Source organism: Dipodomys spectabilis, unplaced genomic scaffold, assembly GCF_019054845.1.
Source record: "Dipodomys spectabilis isolate Male_0828 unplaced genomic scaffold, ASM1905484v1 ptg000597l, whole genome shotgun sequence".
Taxonomy (NCBI): Eukaryota; Metazoa; Chordata; class Mammalia; order Rodentia; family Heteromyidae; genus Dipodomys; species Dipodomys spectabilis.
In genome coordinates this window covers 305,001-320,447 of record NW_024871274.1, presented here as the reverse complement: position 1 = coordinate 320,447, position 15,447 = coordinate 305,001, and the positions used below count along the sequence as shown (strand labels likewise).

Sequence of the window (15,447 nt, the reverse complement as noted above, 5' to 3'; positions counted from 1 at the left end):
CTCAGAGGATTAAGGCTCAAAGCGGGGCCAGGCAGGAAAGTCCAGGAGATTCTTATCTCCAATTAACCACCAGAAAACCAGAAGCGGCACTGTGGCTCAAGAAGTAGAATGCTCACCTTGAGCTGAAGAGCTAAGGGACAGCACCCAGGCCCAGAATTCAAGACTAACAAAAAAAAAAAAAAAAAAAAAGCTAGAGGTGGAGGTGTGGCTCTATGGCTAGTGTTAAGAGTGCTAAATAGCTAGCTCTGAGCACAAAATCTCAGGGACAACACCCAAGCCCTGAGTTCCAGACCCGGGGCTGACACAAAAAGGAAAAAAAAAGGGAAGGAAGATGAGGAGGGGGGGGGAGGAGAGGGAAGAGGAAGGAGGGAAGAGGAGGAGAAGGGGAAGGGGAGGGGAAGGAGAAGGGAGAGAAAGGAAAAAGAAAAAAAAAATCAACTCAAACAAGTACAAACTCATATTGCATAAAAATAAATAATTCCATAAACAATTCTTGAGTCAAAAAGATACCAAAACTGCATATAATTAGAAGCAATACAAGAAATAAAAATAGATACTAATACTAAAATTTAGAGAGGATACAGAATTAAGTTGTAATCTGGTTGAATTTAAAATCCAAATTTTAAATTATTTGATCATCATACAAAACTAAAAATTAGGAAAAGGAAAAAAACCTGTGAGGAGGCAAAGAAAAAAAATAATAAAACTCATTAAGGATATGATCAAGCCAAGAGCCAGGTTTTTACAATAATAAAAAAAGAAAATTATCAGGTTTTGGGGAGGTGAGGTTGTTTGTTTGTGGCAGAACTACAGCTTGAACTCAAGGTCTAAGCACTCTCTAAACATTTTTACTCAAAGCTGGTGCTCTACCACTTAAGCCATACCTCTATTTCAAGCTTTTTGCCTATTAATTGGAGGTAAGAGTCTGTCAGATTTGTCTGCACAGGCCAGCTTCAAATTTCAATTGTCACAGCTCAGCTTTCTAAGTAGCTAATATTATAAGTGTAAGCCACCAGCAACCAGCTAACAAAATTATGTTTTAAGTACAAAGAAAGAAAAAAAAGCAAGAGGACAAGTAAAATCACATTTTGCAGGTGTCATATACAGAGTTCTTGTACATTATGAAAGTCTAAATGTCACATAAGAAAATATAAATTATCAACATTGTCTCAATGAAAAAGTTAAAAACCAGACACACAAAATCATATAAAACTGAAAAACTTATCCAAAAAAACCTCTTTCACCCAAAATTTGGCAAAAATCAGAGCTTTAGTGGTAATGTCCCTCCAAATCTGAAAATATACTATTATTTAAACAGCTTTAGAGCATAAAGTGTGCAAATAATCTTTCATTTGCAAACACCAGCTTGCATCCAAAATGAGACCAATACAGTCCCCAGAAAGGATACTGACTTGTCCAACTTATAAACCAAAGACACGTAAATTTTTTTTTTTGGGGGGGGGGGGGGTTCGGTTGTGGGGCCTGAACTCTGGGCCTGGGTGCTTCCCTCAGCTCTTCAGCTCAACACAGCACGACTTCCGGCTTTTTTCTTTTTGCTTATGTGGTGCTGAGGAATCGAACCCAGGGCCTCTGGCATGCAAGGTAAGCGCTCTACCACTGAGCCACCTTCCCAGTCCAAGACGCGTAAATTTTAAACAAAGCTCTAATAAATCTAAAGATGGTTGAACATTAAGCAATCAATTTACATGGACAAGTGAACTTATCCTTAAAAATCTAAGGGTGGCTTAATATCAGGAACATAATAATATATATAAGACAGCATGTTATGGCATTATATAGTTAATTATTATTTTTAAAATATGGTTACTATGCTGAGTTTTAAATAAACATTACACTATCACCATTTTTTTCTTTTTTCTTTTTTTTTTTTTGGGGTCCGGTCGTGGGGCCTGAACTCTGGGCTTGGGTGCTGTCCCTCAGCTCTTCAGCTCAAGACTAGTGCTCTACCACTTGAGCCACAGCGCCACTTCCGGCTTTTTTCTTATGTGGTGCTGAGGAATCGAACCCAGGGCCTCAGGCATGCACGGCAAGCGCTCTACCACTGAGCCGACTTCCCAGCCCTCACCATTTTTTTCTTGTTACTAAATTTCCTCTGAAACCGTTTTAGTGAATCTGATCTATTATTAGGCTACTTTTTATCCAAACCTTTCTGTATTGTACAACTGTTTCTAATCACTATTTTTAATATTGCTGAGGAATTATTGTACACAAATATCTGTATAAATAAGTAACAATACATATGTAGAAATCACATACAACATTTTTTTTTTTTTTTATTTTTTTTGTTGGTCATGGGACTTGAACTCTGGGCCTGAACACTGTCCCTGAGCTCTTCAACTCAAGGCTAGTACTCTACCACTTGAGCCACAGCTCCACTTCCTGTTTTCTGATGGTTAATTGGAGATTAAGAGTCTCACTGAGGGCTGGGAAGGTGGCTCAGTGGTAGAGCGCTTGCCTTGCATGCCTGAGGCCCTGGGTTCGATTCCTCAGCACCACATAAGCAAAAAGAAAAAAGCTGGAAGTGGCGCTGTGGCTCAAGTGGTAGAGTGCTAGCCTTAAGCTGAAGAGTTGAGGGACAGCGCCCAGGCCCAGAGTTCAGGCCCCACGACCGGACCCAAAAAACAAAAAAAAAGAGTCTCACCAACTTTCCTGCCGAGGCTGATTTGAACCATGATCCATCCTCAGATCTCAGCCTCCTGAGTAGCTAGGATTATAGGTGTGAGCCACTGGTGCCCAGCACAATGTTAGTTTTTTTGTTTTGTTTTTTGTTTTTGCCAGTTGTGGGGCCTGAACGCTGGGCCTGGGTACTGTCCCTCAGCTCTTCAACTCAAGGCTAGCATTCTACCACTTGAGCCACAGCGCCACTTCTGGCTTTTTTCTGCCTATATGGTGATGAGGTATCGAACCGAGGTGCTCTTGCATGCAAGGCAAGCACTCTACCATTGAGCCACCTTCTCAGCCCCCAAAATGTTTTTTAAAGGTTGGCATAAAACAACAAATGCTAAAGTTATTATCACTGGGAAATACATCATTATTAATGATTTCCATTTTCTTCAGAACACTACTGTTTTCCAAATTCTCTACAAAATGAGTTTGGAAAGTGTCAAATATATACAAGAACATCCAAAGAAGAAAGGGGAAGGAAGAGAAGAAATTTAAAAATAAAGCAGCCATCTGTCTATTGCTTTGAGTTAGTTTTAGCCACAGAATTTTATTCACTTTAAAATTTCTAAAAACACTAACGGAAGAGATTACTTTATCTGCCACATATATGATTTGTTATTTTGCTTGTTTTAAAAATAGAAACACACTCATCCTCATTTGTTCCATTTGTTGGAGAACATAGAACTTAAGACCCAGGAGAAGGACGAGAAAGAGACTGGCAAACACATTTTCCAATGACAAACTGTGCATCTCATTCAGCATGCAGTATTATAGAGATGACTGATGAATGACTGATGACCTCTGATGTTCTGAAGTGCCTGATATGTTTTTTTGTTTGTTTTGTTTTGTTTTGTTTTGCCAGTCCTAGGGCTTGAACTCAGGGCCTGGCCACCTGAGCTCAAGGCTAACTCTACCACTTGAGCCACAGTACCACTTCCAGCTTTTTCTGTTTATGTGGTACTGAAGAATCAAACCCTGGGTTTCAATGCATGGTAGGCAAACACTCTACCCCTAAGCCACATTACCAGTCCCAAGCTGATGTATTTTTAAAGTAGGAGTAGGAAAACAGCACATTTTCTAAATGTCTTTGTTAAAATTCCTATGAAATGGGCTGGGAAGGTGGTTCATTGGTAGAGCACTTGCCTTGCATGCCTGAGGCCCTGGGTTCAATTCCTCAGCACCACATAAGCAGAAAGAAAAAAGCCGGAAGTGGCGCTGTGGCTCAAGTGGTAGAGCGCTAGCCTTGAGCTGAAGAGCTGAGGGACAGCGCCCAGACCCAGAGTTCAGGCCCCATGACCGGACCCAAAAAAAAAAAAATTCCTATGAAATGTATTTTTTGAGGAACAGTCAGCTCCTAAGTTGTAGGCATGGGGTTTGAGCCTTAGTTCCCAGGAGAAATGCAAAGATCACACCAGTGCTAATACTGAAAAGTAGCAGTATTCCATTTTGTTCAGCATATATATAAAGGACAAAGGAGTCCTAACTTACATCTAGTGTCTTTCTGGATTTTAGAGAGGTTGCCAGTGTATGATAAAAAAATAGAATTAGTAGACTAATAAACTTTGCATGTTTTGTGTTAAAATTCCAAGAGAAGATCTAAAGACACTAACAGAAGAGATTACTTTATCTGCCACATGGATGTATGGGTTTTGTTTGTTTTTTGTTTTAACATATAGAAGCACTGTTCTAAATGTGAACTTTTCATTTAAATTTTAATTGTTTAAAATTTTAAAATGTTGAATACTATTTCTAATGAGCATATAAATGTAACAAAAATGTGATATATTGACAGCAGTATTCAAAAACATACTAATTATCATATCATGAATAAATATGCCATAATATCTTCTGTTAAGAAGCACTAAAAATACATATAAAATCCCATTCAATTAACTGTTAGTATTATCCTACCTTTGGTCCTCAGCTCCACCCAGACCTGAGCTCTTCCCTGCCCTATAGTTCTGCCATAAAGCTGGCCACTCGCTCTCTCTGACCAGACTCACCTGAGCATGTACCTACCTCACTTCCTGCCCCCAGACCCTCCTGCTACCTGGATATGGACTGATGCCATGTGTTTCCTCTTCCTGGGAAATATGGTCCCTCTAATAAACCTTATAATAATCTTTCTCCTGTGCTTGCTTGCCTCTGTGTGGTCCCCTAAGATGGATGTGAAGGATTCCTTTCATTAACTATTCTCACCTCTTCCCCTCTGCCTATTCCAGGGCTTGAGCTCAAGGCCTAACCTGCTCAGCTTTATTGCCCAAGGCTGGCACTCTACCACTTACGCCATATACCTAGTCTAGTACTTAGCTGGCTAACTGAAGATGGAGTCTCAACAGACCGTATGAGTTCAGGCTCCATGACCGGACCCCAAAAAAAAAAAAAAAAAGCCTGATGAAGATTTAAATATTTTTCAATATAAACTATTTTTCAATATAAGTATTATAAACTATTTTTGTAGACATTCCTATTTGTGTTTGTATTTATTATTTCTATACCATGAATTACTATCCTAGGAATGGTACCTACCAGATGATACCAGGGGCTCACATCTGTAACCCTAGCTCATCAGGAAGTTAAGATCTAAGGATTACAGTTTGAAGCCAGCCCAGGCAGGAAACTCTGTGACACTGTTATCTCCAAGTAATCATCAAAAAGCCAGAAGTGGAACTGTGGCTCATGTAGTTGGGCGCTAGCTTTGAACTACCTTTTTTAAGCTAAGGGATAGCATCCAAGCCCTGAGTTCAAGCCCTAGGACCAGCACAATCCATCCATCCATCCATACATTGATACATACATACATAAATAAAATCTGAATCTGACCGTGGTAGTACACATCTGTTACACCAGAAACACCAAGCTTATAGCACCTTAAAACAAATCAGCACAGGCCCCATAAAAATAAAAGGCAGAACCAGAATCAACTCCAAATGGATCAAAGACCTTGAAGTCAAAGCAGACACTCTGAAAACATTACAGGATGGAATAGGAGAAACCCTAGGTCTCCTTGGCTCAGGCCGAAATTTTCTGAATAGAGACCCGGAAACACAACAAATCAAAGAAAGGTTGGACAAATGGGATTGCATAAAGTTGCAGAGCTTCTGCAGGGCAAATGACATAGCTAGCAAGATCAATAGAAAGCCCACGGATTGGGAGAAGATCTTTACTAGCCATACAACAGACAAGGGTCTCATATCTAAAATATACTTGGAACTCAAAAAATTAAACCCCTCCAGCAACAAATCCTCAAAGAAACAACTGCCCAATAAATAAGTGGGCAAAAGACTTAAAGAGAAACTTCTCTGAAGAAGAAAGAAGGATGGCCAATAGACACATGAAAAAATGTTCAACATCCCTAGCCATAAAAGAAATGCAAATCAAAACAACATTATTGAGATATCACCTCACTCCAGTTAGAACGGCAAAAATCAAGAACTCTAACAACAATAGATGCTGGAGGGGATGTGGACAGAAAGGAACCTTATTTCATTGTTGGTGGGAATGTAAACTTGTTCAACCACTTTGGAAAGCAGTATGGAGGTTCCTCAAAAGACTACACATAGAACTATGACCCAGCAATCCCACTTTTGGGCATTTACCCAAATGATCACAAACAAGGTCACACTAAAGCTACCAGCACAACTATGTTTATTGCAGCATTATTTACCATAGCTAAGATATGGAACCAACCCAGATGCCCCTCAGTAGATGAATGGATCAAGAAAATGTGGTATATATACACAATGGAATTCTATGCCTCCATCAGAAAGAATGACATTGCCCCATTTGTTAGGAAATGGAAAGGCTTGGAAAAAATTATATTAAGTGAAGTAAGCCAGGCCCAAAGAAACATAGGTCCCATGGTTTCCCTTTTATGCAATATCTAGTACATGTATGAGTCAAGCGGAAAAGGTCAGAAAATGTGCTGTTAGGAATACGATCCCTTAAATATGTATTTTAATGTTTTTTTCTTTCATGTATGTGTTTCTAACGCATTTATAAGATTATTTCTTTGTTGCTTTGTATGTCCCTCCCCCACAGTGTAACCCCCGTTTTCACTATATTTGATGTCAGTATAACTTGTGGAGGAGATGGGGACAAACAAGTCGTTTAAGGATTCAGGTGGACCTGTTGCAACAATGAGAAGTACAAAATGTCAGGTCAAAAACGGCTTTACAATGTCGGTGGGGGGGAGGGGGGAGGCTGGGAAGGGAGGTGAAGGGTAAACAAAGGAGGAGGATGCAATGCTTGGTAAGAAATGTATGTATTATCCTGCCCATGTAATTGTAACCCCTCTGTACAGTACGCTCTCGAATAAAATAAAATAAAATTTAATAAATAAATAAATAAAATCAAAAAAATAAATAAAAAAATAAAAGGCAGACATGCCAAGTCTGGCAGCTAAGAAGCCTCAGGACCCCCTGCTGTGCCAAACAATAAAGGTAACAGCCATTCAACACTTGCTTGAACTCCAGAAGCCCTTCCCCCATGTAAGGTCGGCTAGGGTAAGCAAAACCCTCAAGCCTAAAGCAGACCCTTGCATCATATAAATATGTCTATTTATAAATATACAATCACATATTCAAAATTTCATGTTCATTGCAGAATTATTCACAGTATTCCATTATTCACTACTGCACTATTCACAATAGCCAAATTATGGAAAAAGTGTCTCAAGAAAAGCGGCAAAAAATCCCAATGTAACAAAAAGCTACTTCTTAAAAATGTCAATTGATAAGCCTCTAACCAAATCAACAAAGAACTGAAGAGAGAAGACACAAATTATCATTAGCAGTAGTGAAACCAACAAAGCAATACAGACTGCGCTGACATAAAAACTGTAAGAGAACATTACAATTTATCAATAACTTAGACAAAACAGACCAAGGCTACCATGACTCACTCAAAATGAAATACATCATTTGAATAACCCTAAAACTAATACAGAAATTGCATTTTTAATCTTAAAAGACTATCAATATTCCTTCTGAGCATAAATAGATAATTTTCTGTGATGGTGATTGAAGCAGGATTTAGTGCATGCTAGACTCCAAATGTGAAACTTCTTAACAAAATATTAGCAATTATACACAATAACCCTGGAGTTTACACCCCAGATACAAAACACCGGTTCAATATTCTAAAATCAATTCATATAACATACAATATTAACAGGCTAAAATTGAAAACACACAATCTAAGCCATGAACATTCACAATAAATTTGTAGCTGTATTGAATTTGGACAAAATCAATCATAATGTTAAAAAGTAAAGGGCTTGCTAATACAGGAGTAACCCTTTACTGACAAATCAAAGTCTAACCTGTTTCAAAGTTTGCATAATAACTATAAGAATTTAAAATTTTATTAAATAATTTTATTTTTGTATTTATGTGGTACCAAGGAAGTGAACCCAGGGCCTCATGCATGCAAGGTAAGCACTCTAGCTAGCACTAAGCCACCTCCCCAGGCCCAAGAATTTTGATAAATATATAAAGCAAGAGATTGAAACATTTTTTGGGGGCGGGGGGGGGGTCCAGTCACGGGGCCGGAACTCTGGGCCTGGGCTCTGTCCCTCAGCTCTTCAGCTCAAGGCTAGCACTCTACCACTTGAGCCACTGTGCCACTTACGGCTTTTTTCTTTTTGCTTATGTGGTGCTGAGGAATCGAACCCAGGGCCTCAGGCATGCAAGGCAAGCGCACTATCACTGAGCCACCTTCCCAGCCCTGAAACATATTTTTGTTAATGATTCTTTAGTTCAACTTCTGTCCTACAGTAAGATGCCTATATGCCTTCTTATAGGAAAGAAAATTATCTTACCATAATTAAACTGACTGTTGGACTTTTCACAGTTAATGATGTTAAATCTATATGCAACACCTGGACGCATTCCACTGACTTCAAAGTAAAACCACTGATGATAATGATTGCTGTTTATATCCGAGTTCAGAATAAGATCATATTCATTTCTGAAAATAGAAGATAAAGATATCTGATGAAAATTAAGGAAATTCCTATGTACACATAAAATGAAAACATTTGAAGTGACTTACTTTCTAATTTGAATTACTTTGCGCAGATTCCCTGATTCAAATTTTGAGTTAAACTTCAAAATATCTCCTTCTTCTGGAATGATGTAACTAAATAAATATTTTAAAGTCATTATATTATGTATATGTTTTAAGTAGATAAACACAAACTAAACAAAACTACATTGCTGATTAAAAGCGTTATCATTACTACTCTGCCCTCATTACTTTTAAAACACAGCAAGGAACAAACTTTGCTTACTATTTATAGACAAAAAATAAACAAAACAAAACAAAAAACACTGTTAACTGCAACTCCAGGCTTGTTCCTACACTAATATAACAAAAACTTTGCCTCACTGAATAAATGTCATTTCTAAAATACTAATTATCCTACAAAAAAAGTTAAAAACAGAAAGGCAAAAAAAAAAAAGAAAAAGAAAAAGAAAAAAAGAGTAGCAATCATTCTAATAAACCATAAAGTTTTACAGGTGAAAATACTACTTTCAATTTAGAGATCTACATTATTAGCAATCTTATTTAATTCCAAAGAAGTTACAGGTATTAGCTTGATTTTAGTAGTTACTTAGTAGCTGCTACTAGGTGCCAGGTTCATATAAGCAGTAAATAACAAGGAGTGGTGGGAACTGTGGAAACCTCTCTCCTAAAAGAGATGGTAATTTTTCATCCTTACAAAATAAAGGAGCAACACAAGCCAGTATTCTATATGAAATAATCCACTTTTAAGTGGAGGTAATTTCATTTTCTTTTCAAAAATATAGTGTTTACCTTCAAAACCCACCTGAAAACTAATAAAGGCTATGACATCTACAACTTAAACAACAGAACATGATTTACCTAAGTATTATCACACTGTCACAATGTGAAAACATAACACAGATGAAAATAGATAATTTTGGGCTGGGTAGGTGGCTCAGTGGTTGCCTTGCATACAGGAGGCCCTGGATTCAATTCCTCAGCACCACATAAGCAGAAAAAAAAAGCCAGAAGTGGCGCTGTGGCTCAAGTGGTAGAGCACTAGCCTTGAGGTGAAGAGCTGAGGGACAGTGCGCAGGCCCAGAGTTCAGGCCCCACGACCAGACCCCCCCCCCCCCAAAAAAAAGAGGTAATTTTTTTAATCTCTTAGAAATAACAATAAACTTTTACTGTAAACATAAAAGCAGTAAAAAGGGACTTAAAAGCACTTACTTTGGGTTATCTAAGTCATATACCACTTGATCTATAATATCGCTCTGATGTATTAGTCTTTCAATATCCTGGGCAATTTTTGTCCTGAAATCATACAAGTTTGGGGAAAATTCATTATATATGTCAGTGAACAATTCTCCAAAATAAATTCTGAATGAAAAAAGGAAAATGATAAAAATTTCTCTAAAATGATCATTCCTCTATCTACATATGGTAAGTGAAAGTATATCACCAGCTTAACAAAAACTAGTAATAACTGGAAAACAGCCATGTGTTAGAATTCAGTCACAATCCAACAGTGAAAAAAGCAAAGAAGAGAAAAGAGAGGAGAGAAATAGGAGGCTGGCTAGCCTAAAATGCTTATAAGGCCTTTCTACATAGAAATGTGATAATTCTCTTAGGCAAATAATTTTGGATAATTAAAAGTAGTGGTAGTGAAGATCTGAAAAGTCCAAAATTATATAAAGGAGATTAACAACAACAACACACACACAAAAAAAGGAAAAAAATCCAGCCAGCTGAGTATTTAATGTTCTGCACAATCCCTCCTCTGTGGTGGAAAAGGAAAGGTGGAAAGGAGGAAAAGCCATCTGAGTCAGGGATAGAAAGTGGTCCTTTTGGTCTCAGGATTCTCCAGACCTGATCTAAATGTGCTCAACAAAATGGACTCTAACTGAAAGTTCCTAAAATCCCTGCCACTCAGTAGAAGACTGAGACACTCACAGCACTTCAATATTTTAAAACAAGTGCAAGCCTAACTATCCGGTAGCATCAAACTGTAGCCTGAACAGAACAGACTGGGAGCCTGAAGCCACATGCTAGAACCTCAGGGAGACTGGCCACAAAGTCTTGACAGTGTTAAAATAACATAGATACTTCTCATAGTTTAACTTTTTTGTAAAGAATAAGTCACCTATGCATTTATTTAAATTTCAAGTTTCTCTGCTCCAGCTAAAAGGCAAAACTATGGTTTAGAGATATATTAAGCGCAGAGTGTAAAAAGTTTCACACAATGGTTGTAAAAAGTATGTTAAACAGTAAAAGACTCCTTTTCTTCAGGCCAATCTGAAACTAGCCTATTTCTCAACTTCCCAGTATTAAGGAGCACTAAGTATATCATAGTTGATATAGTTTCAGTCTAAAGTGTCTTCCAAAGGCTTGTGTATTGCAGGCTTCATCAGTCCATTAATGCTACTACTGTCTGAAAGTGATGGAATCCTTATTGGCCTAGTTGGATACTCAAATTAGAATCAATATGCTCAATTAATTTCAAAATATAAGCATCTCTGAGTGCTTATGAAATGTGTACTGACAATAATCAAGACATTTTTGAATGAAAATGCCTGGGTTGTTGAACACGTAAAGAGTGTGTGTGTGTGTGTGTGTGTGTGTGTGTGTGTGTGTGTGTGTGTGTGTGTGTGTGTGTGTGTGTGTGTGTGTGTGTGTGTGTGTGTGTGTGTGTGTGTGTGTGTGTGTGTGTGTGTGTGTGTGTGTGTGTAAACATATATATGAGTCAGTGCCCAGTCCCTGAGTTCAACCCCCCGGACATAATTAGAAAAGAAAAAAATACCTACCACAATAAAGAACCTCAAGCCTTCAAACTACCTAATTACAAGTCAGAAAATATTAAGTACTAGGGTTTATTTCTGTAAAGCCCTAGTTTTTGTTATAATGATTCAACTCTGCCACTGTTGCATAAAATCAACCACAGATAATATATATTTTTAAACAATAGGCATAGTTGTGTTTCAATAAAATTTCATAGATACAATATTAATCTGATATAGTTTTCTTATGTCCCAAGACATTTTTTTCATTGAACTATTAACCATTTAAACATGCAAAAACTGTTCTGCGCTTCTGAAATGAATATGAATAGGTAATAAGCTGGATTTGATATATGGGCCATATTTTACCAATCTGAGAGAATATTAGACTTCTTTATTTAGGTCAACTAATAAGAAATTAATTTTAAATCACAATCCTTCTGATGGTTAATCTTGACTGTATTAATATCAAGGAAGTCAGTAAAGAACATCTCCAGGTATGTCTGAGGGTATTTCTAAAGACCACAAATTTTTTAAAAAATGATCAATGGATTAATCTCTAGAGGGAATCTTAATATGTCAGCATTATTAGGAGGTGGTATAAAGCAGCAGGTAGTGCTTTTAGAGAAAGTTGGTCACTGGACTATGTTCTTGAGCTATACTTGCTATACTATACTTGCTCTAAGCCATTCTTATATTCTCATTCTCATTCCCTCCCTCCCTGTTTTCTGTCTACTATGTGTTATAGTGCATTTAAATGTCCTCCCTACCATGATAGACTGACATCTATGAAACTGAGAAAAAATCCCTACTTCCATAAGTTGTCCTCTCAGGTATTTTAGCCATGAGAACAGCTAACCATCACAAGATGAGGGTATAAAGAGGAGAAAAGGATTATGAAGTAGTACTTAACTATACTATGTGTAATATGCTATTATTTTGTTTTAATATTAGTCACTAATGAGAACTTAAACTTGAAAATCAATTATCTAATTCTCAATTTAGTTGAGAAAAGTGGTATCTAGAAAAATAAAATTAATAGAAGGAAAGAGAAAGGGGGAGAGAGCAAGGGGGAGGGAGACGGAAGGAAAGAGAGAGAGAGAGAGAGAAAGAGAACACGAACATGAGAGCAAGAGTGTGCAAGCACAAGCATCATGCCAAGAGTAAAATTTCTTTTCAAAGAACATCCTGCCATGCCAAGATGTCTCAGCACACCTAGTCTCACCAGCTCCATCAAGTCTAATTCAACTGTTCAGGTACTCATGCTGTATTATATTTTTGTTGTTCTATTCTCAAACTGATGCTATCTGAAGGAGCAAATAATTCTGAAGTTTCTGACGCATTATTAAAAAATAACAGCAGGGCTGTGAAGGTGGCTCAGTGGTAGAGCGCTTGCCTTGCATGCCTGAGGCCCTGGGTTCGATTCCTCAGCACCACATAAGCAGAAAAAAAAAAGCAGGAAGTGGCGCTGTGGCTCAAGTGGTAGAGCGCTAGCCTTGAGCTGAAGAGCTGAGGGACAGCGCCCAGGCCCAGAGTTCAGGCCCCATGACTGGACCCGACCCCCCCCAAAAAAAAACCTAAAACTAAAAAGTAACAGTAAAAGAGTGAAGGGAGAAGCCCTAGGCACCTATGAAGAACATATGTTTGAGCATCAAGAATATGTTGTTTGAACCAATATACAAGGACACGTGCACCTCCATGTTTATTGCAGCACTGTTCACAATAGCTAGGACATGGAAACAACCCAGATGCCCCACCACAGATGAATGGATCCAAAAATTGTGGTATCTATACACAATGGAATATTATGCAGCCATTAGAAATGACAAAATAATGGCATTTGCAGAGAAATGGATGGAGCTAGAAGGAATCATGTTGAGTGAGGTAAGCCAAGAGCAAAGAGACAAACGGTACATGGTCTCCCTGATAAGTGGATGCTAAATCCAAAATGTTAGGTGATACAACAAAATTAACAGGATTTAAGAAACAAAGAACTGGGGCTGGGAAGATGGCTCAGTGATAGAGCACTTGCCTTGCATGCCTGAGGCCCTGGGTTCGATTCTTCAGCACCACATAAGCAAAAAGAAAAAAGCCGGAAGTGGCGCTTTGGCTCATGTGGTAGAGTGCTAGCCTTGAGCTGAAGAGCTGAGGGACAGCGCCCAGGCCCAGAGTTCAGGCCCCACGACCAGACCCAAAAAAAAAAAAAAGAAACAAAGAACTCCCACTCATCTGGTCGAACCACTACTAAATATCCCCATGATGCTGATCACATGTATGGTGTATATGTGTACACCATTATATGTTATAGACTGTGATAGACAATTTGCTCCAGGAAAGTTAGAATGAACTTGTGACTTTAAATGAGCATCATCATTCCACAATACTGTGAAATTGGGGAAATTATGTAATCACTTAATCACAATTAAAAAGAAAAAGAAAAAAAAAAGAACCTAGGGGAAGGTAGGGAGGGAAGGGATGGTAGGGGGAAAACAATGGAGGGGGTAACAATGCTCAATAGGAAGTGTACTCATTACCTTACTCATGTAACTGTAACCCTCTGTATAGTATCTTTACAATAAAAAATTAAAAAAAAGTAGAATATGCTGTTTGCCCCACCTCCACATAAACACTTGATAGATATCTACATGCAGTGTATATGAAATAAGGAGAGAAAATGTAGGAACTTTTGATGTCCAAAATTTAAATGGAGAACATTTTAAAAGGCAGGTAAACCTAAAGTAATTAACATCATTAGAGAACATGCAGTAAATGAAAATATAAAAGAATCAGACTACGGGCTGGGAAGGTGGCTCAGTGGTAGAGGGCTTGCCTTGCATGCATGAGGCCCTGGGTTCAATTCCTCAGCACCACATAAGCAAAAAGAAAAAAGCTGTAAGTGGCGCTGTGGCTCAAGTGGTAGAGTGCCAGCCTTGAGCTGAAGAGCTGAGGGACAGCGCCCAGGCCTAGAGTTCAGGCCCCCCGACCGGACCCAAAAAAAAAAAAAAAAAATCAGACTATTACAACACAATCTAGAACTTCATCTGTATCAGTGCAATCATTCTCAGTATCTGAAACATATTAAAAGAAATAGTCTTGCTTTTTATCAAGTATCTGACACCCAAGAAAATTTTGACAAGGATCAAAATCAAATAGTGATAAATAGGATAAAAAGGAACCCTTCCATAACAGAGTATATGAATGAAACTTGGTAAGTCATCATCACATGATGCTGACAAGGAAACAAAAGGCTTTAGATTGCTTCAAAAGTTATGAATAATTTCTTTATTAACAAATAAAAATGCAAAATAACATTTTCTTTATGGACTCCTAATGAGGAAAGAAATGTCTGAAACTTTTGGAGAGGGATGGGTCATTCCATTCTCAAAGGTACTTGGAGCCCAGTATTTCTTTCTTTCTTTTTTTTTGGGGTGGGGGGGTGTGGGGGGAGGGGTCCGGTCATGGGCCTGAACTCTAGGCCTGGGTGCTGTCCCTCAGCTCTTCAGCTCAAGGCTAGCGCTCTACCACTTGAGCCACAGCGCCACTTTCGGCTTCTTTCTTTTTGCTTATGTGGTGCTGAGGAATCGAACCCAGGGCCTCATGCATGCAAGGCAAGTGCTCTACCACTGAGCCACCTTCCCAGCCCCAGTATTACTTTCTTGTGGAACATTTTCCAGGAGAAGTTAACAGTTTTAAATTACTGGGTTTTTCAGTGCTTGTTATTTCCTTATTTTCCATCTGCCTTTTACTTTAACTTATATACCAATCTTTACATTACACATACCAAGACTCATCAAACTCTGTCTTTTATTTCATTGACTACATAACATCAAAAATAAATCTTAGTCAGGAACCAGTGGCTCATGCCTATAATCCTAGTACTAAGGAGGCTGAGATTTGAGGATCAGAAGGTCAAAGCTGGTCCAAGCAGGAAAGTCCGTAGGAATATTATCTACACTATTATCTACACAACAAAAAG

The 15,447-nt window shown here is 38.3% G+C and overlaps 1 protein-coding gene across 2 annotated transcripts in view; it reads right to left on the bottom strand.

Moving 5' to 3' along the window:
* Positions 1-15,447, bottom strand: part of Agtpbp1 (ATP/GTP binding carboxypeptidase 1) — a 176,252-nt gene that overhangs the window by 55,494 nt on the left and 105,311 nt on the right. For both annotated transcript variants that reach the window (XM_042671080.1, XM_042671081.1), the window contains exons 15-17: positions 9,925-10,008; positions 8,740-8,826; positions 8,507-8,655 (exon numbers count right to left, since the gene is read on the bottom strand). In XM_042671080.1, coding sequence (XP_042527014.1) covers positions 8,507-8,655; positions 8,740-8,826; positions 9,925-10,008 — 320 coding nt within the window. The remainder of the gene's footprint in view (positions 1-8,506; positions 8,656-8,739; positions 8,827-9,924; positions 10,009-15,447) is intronic.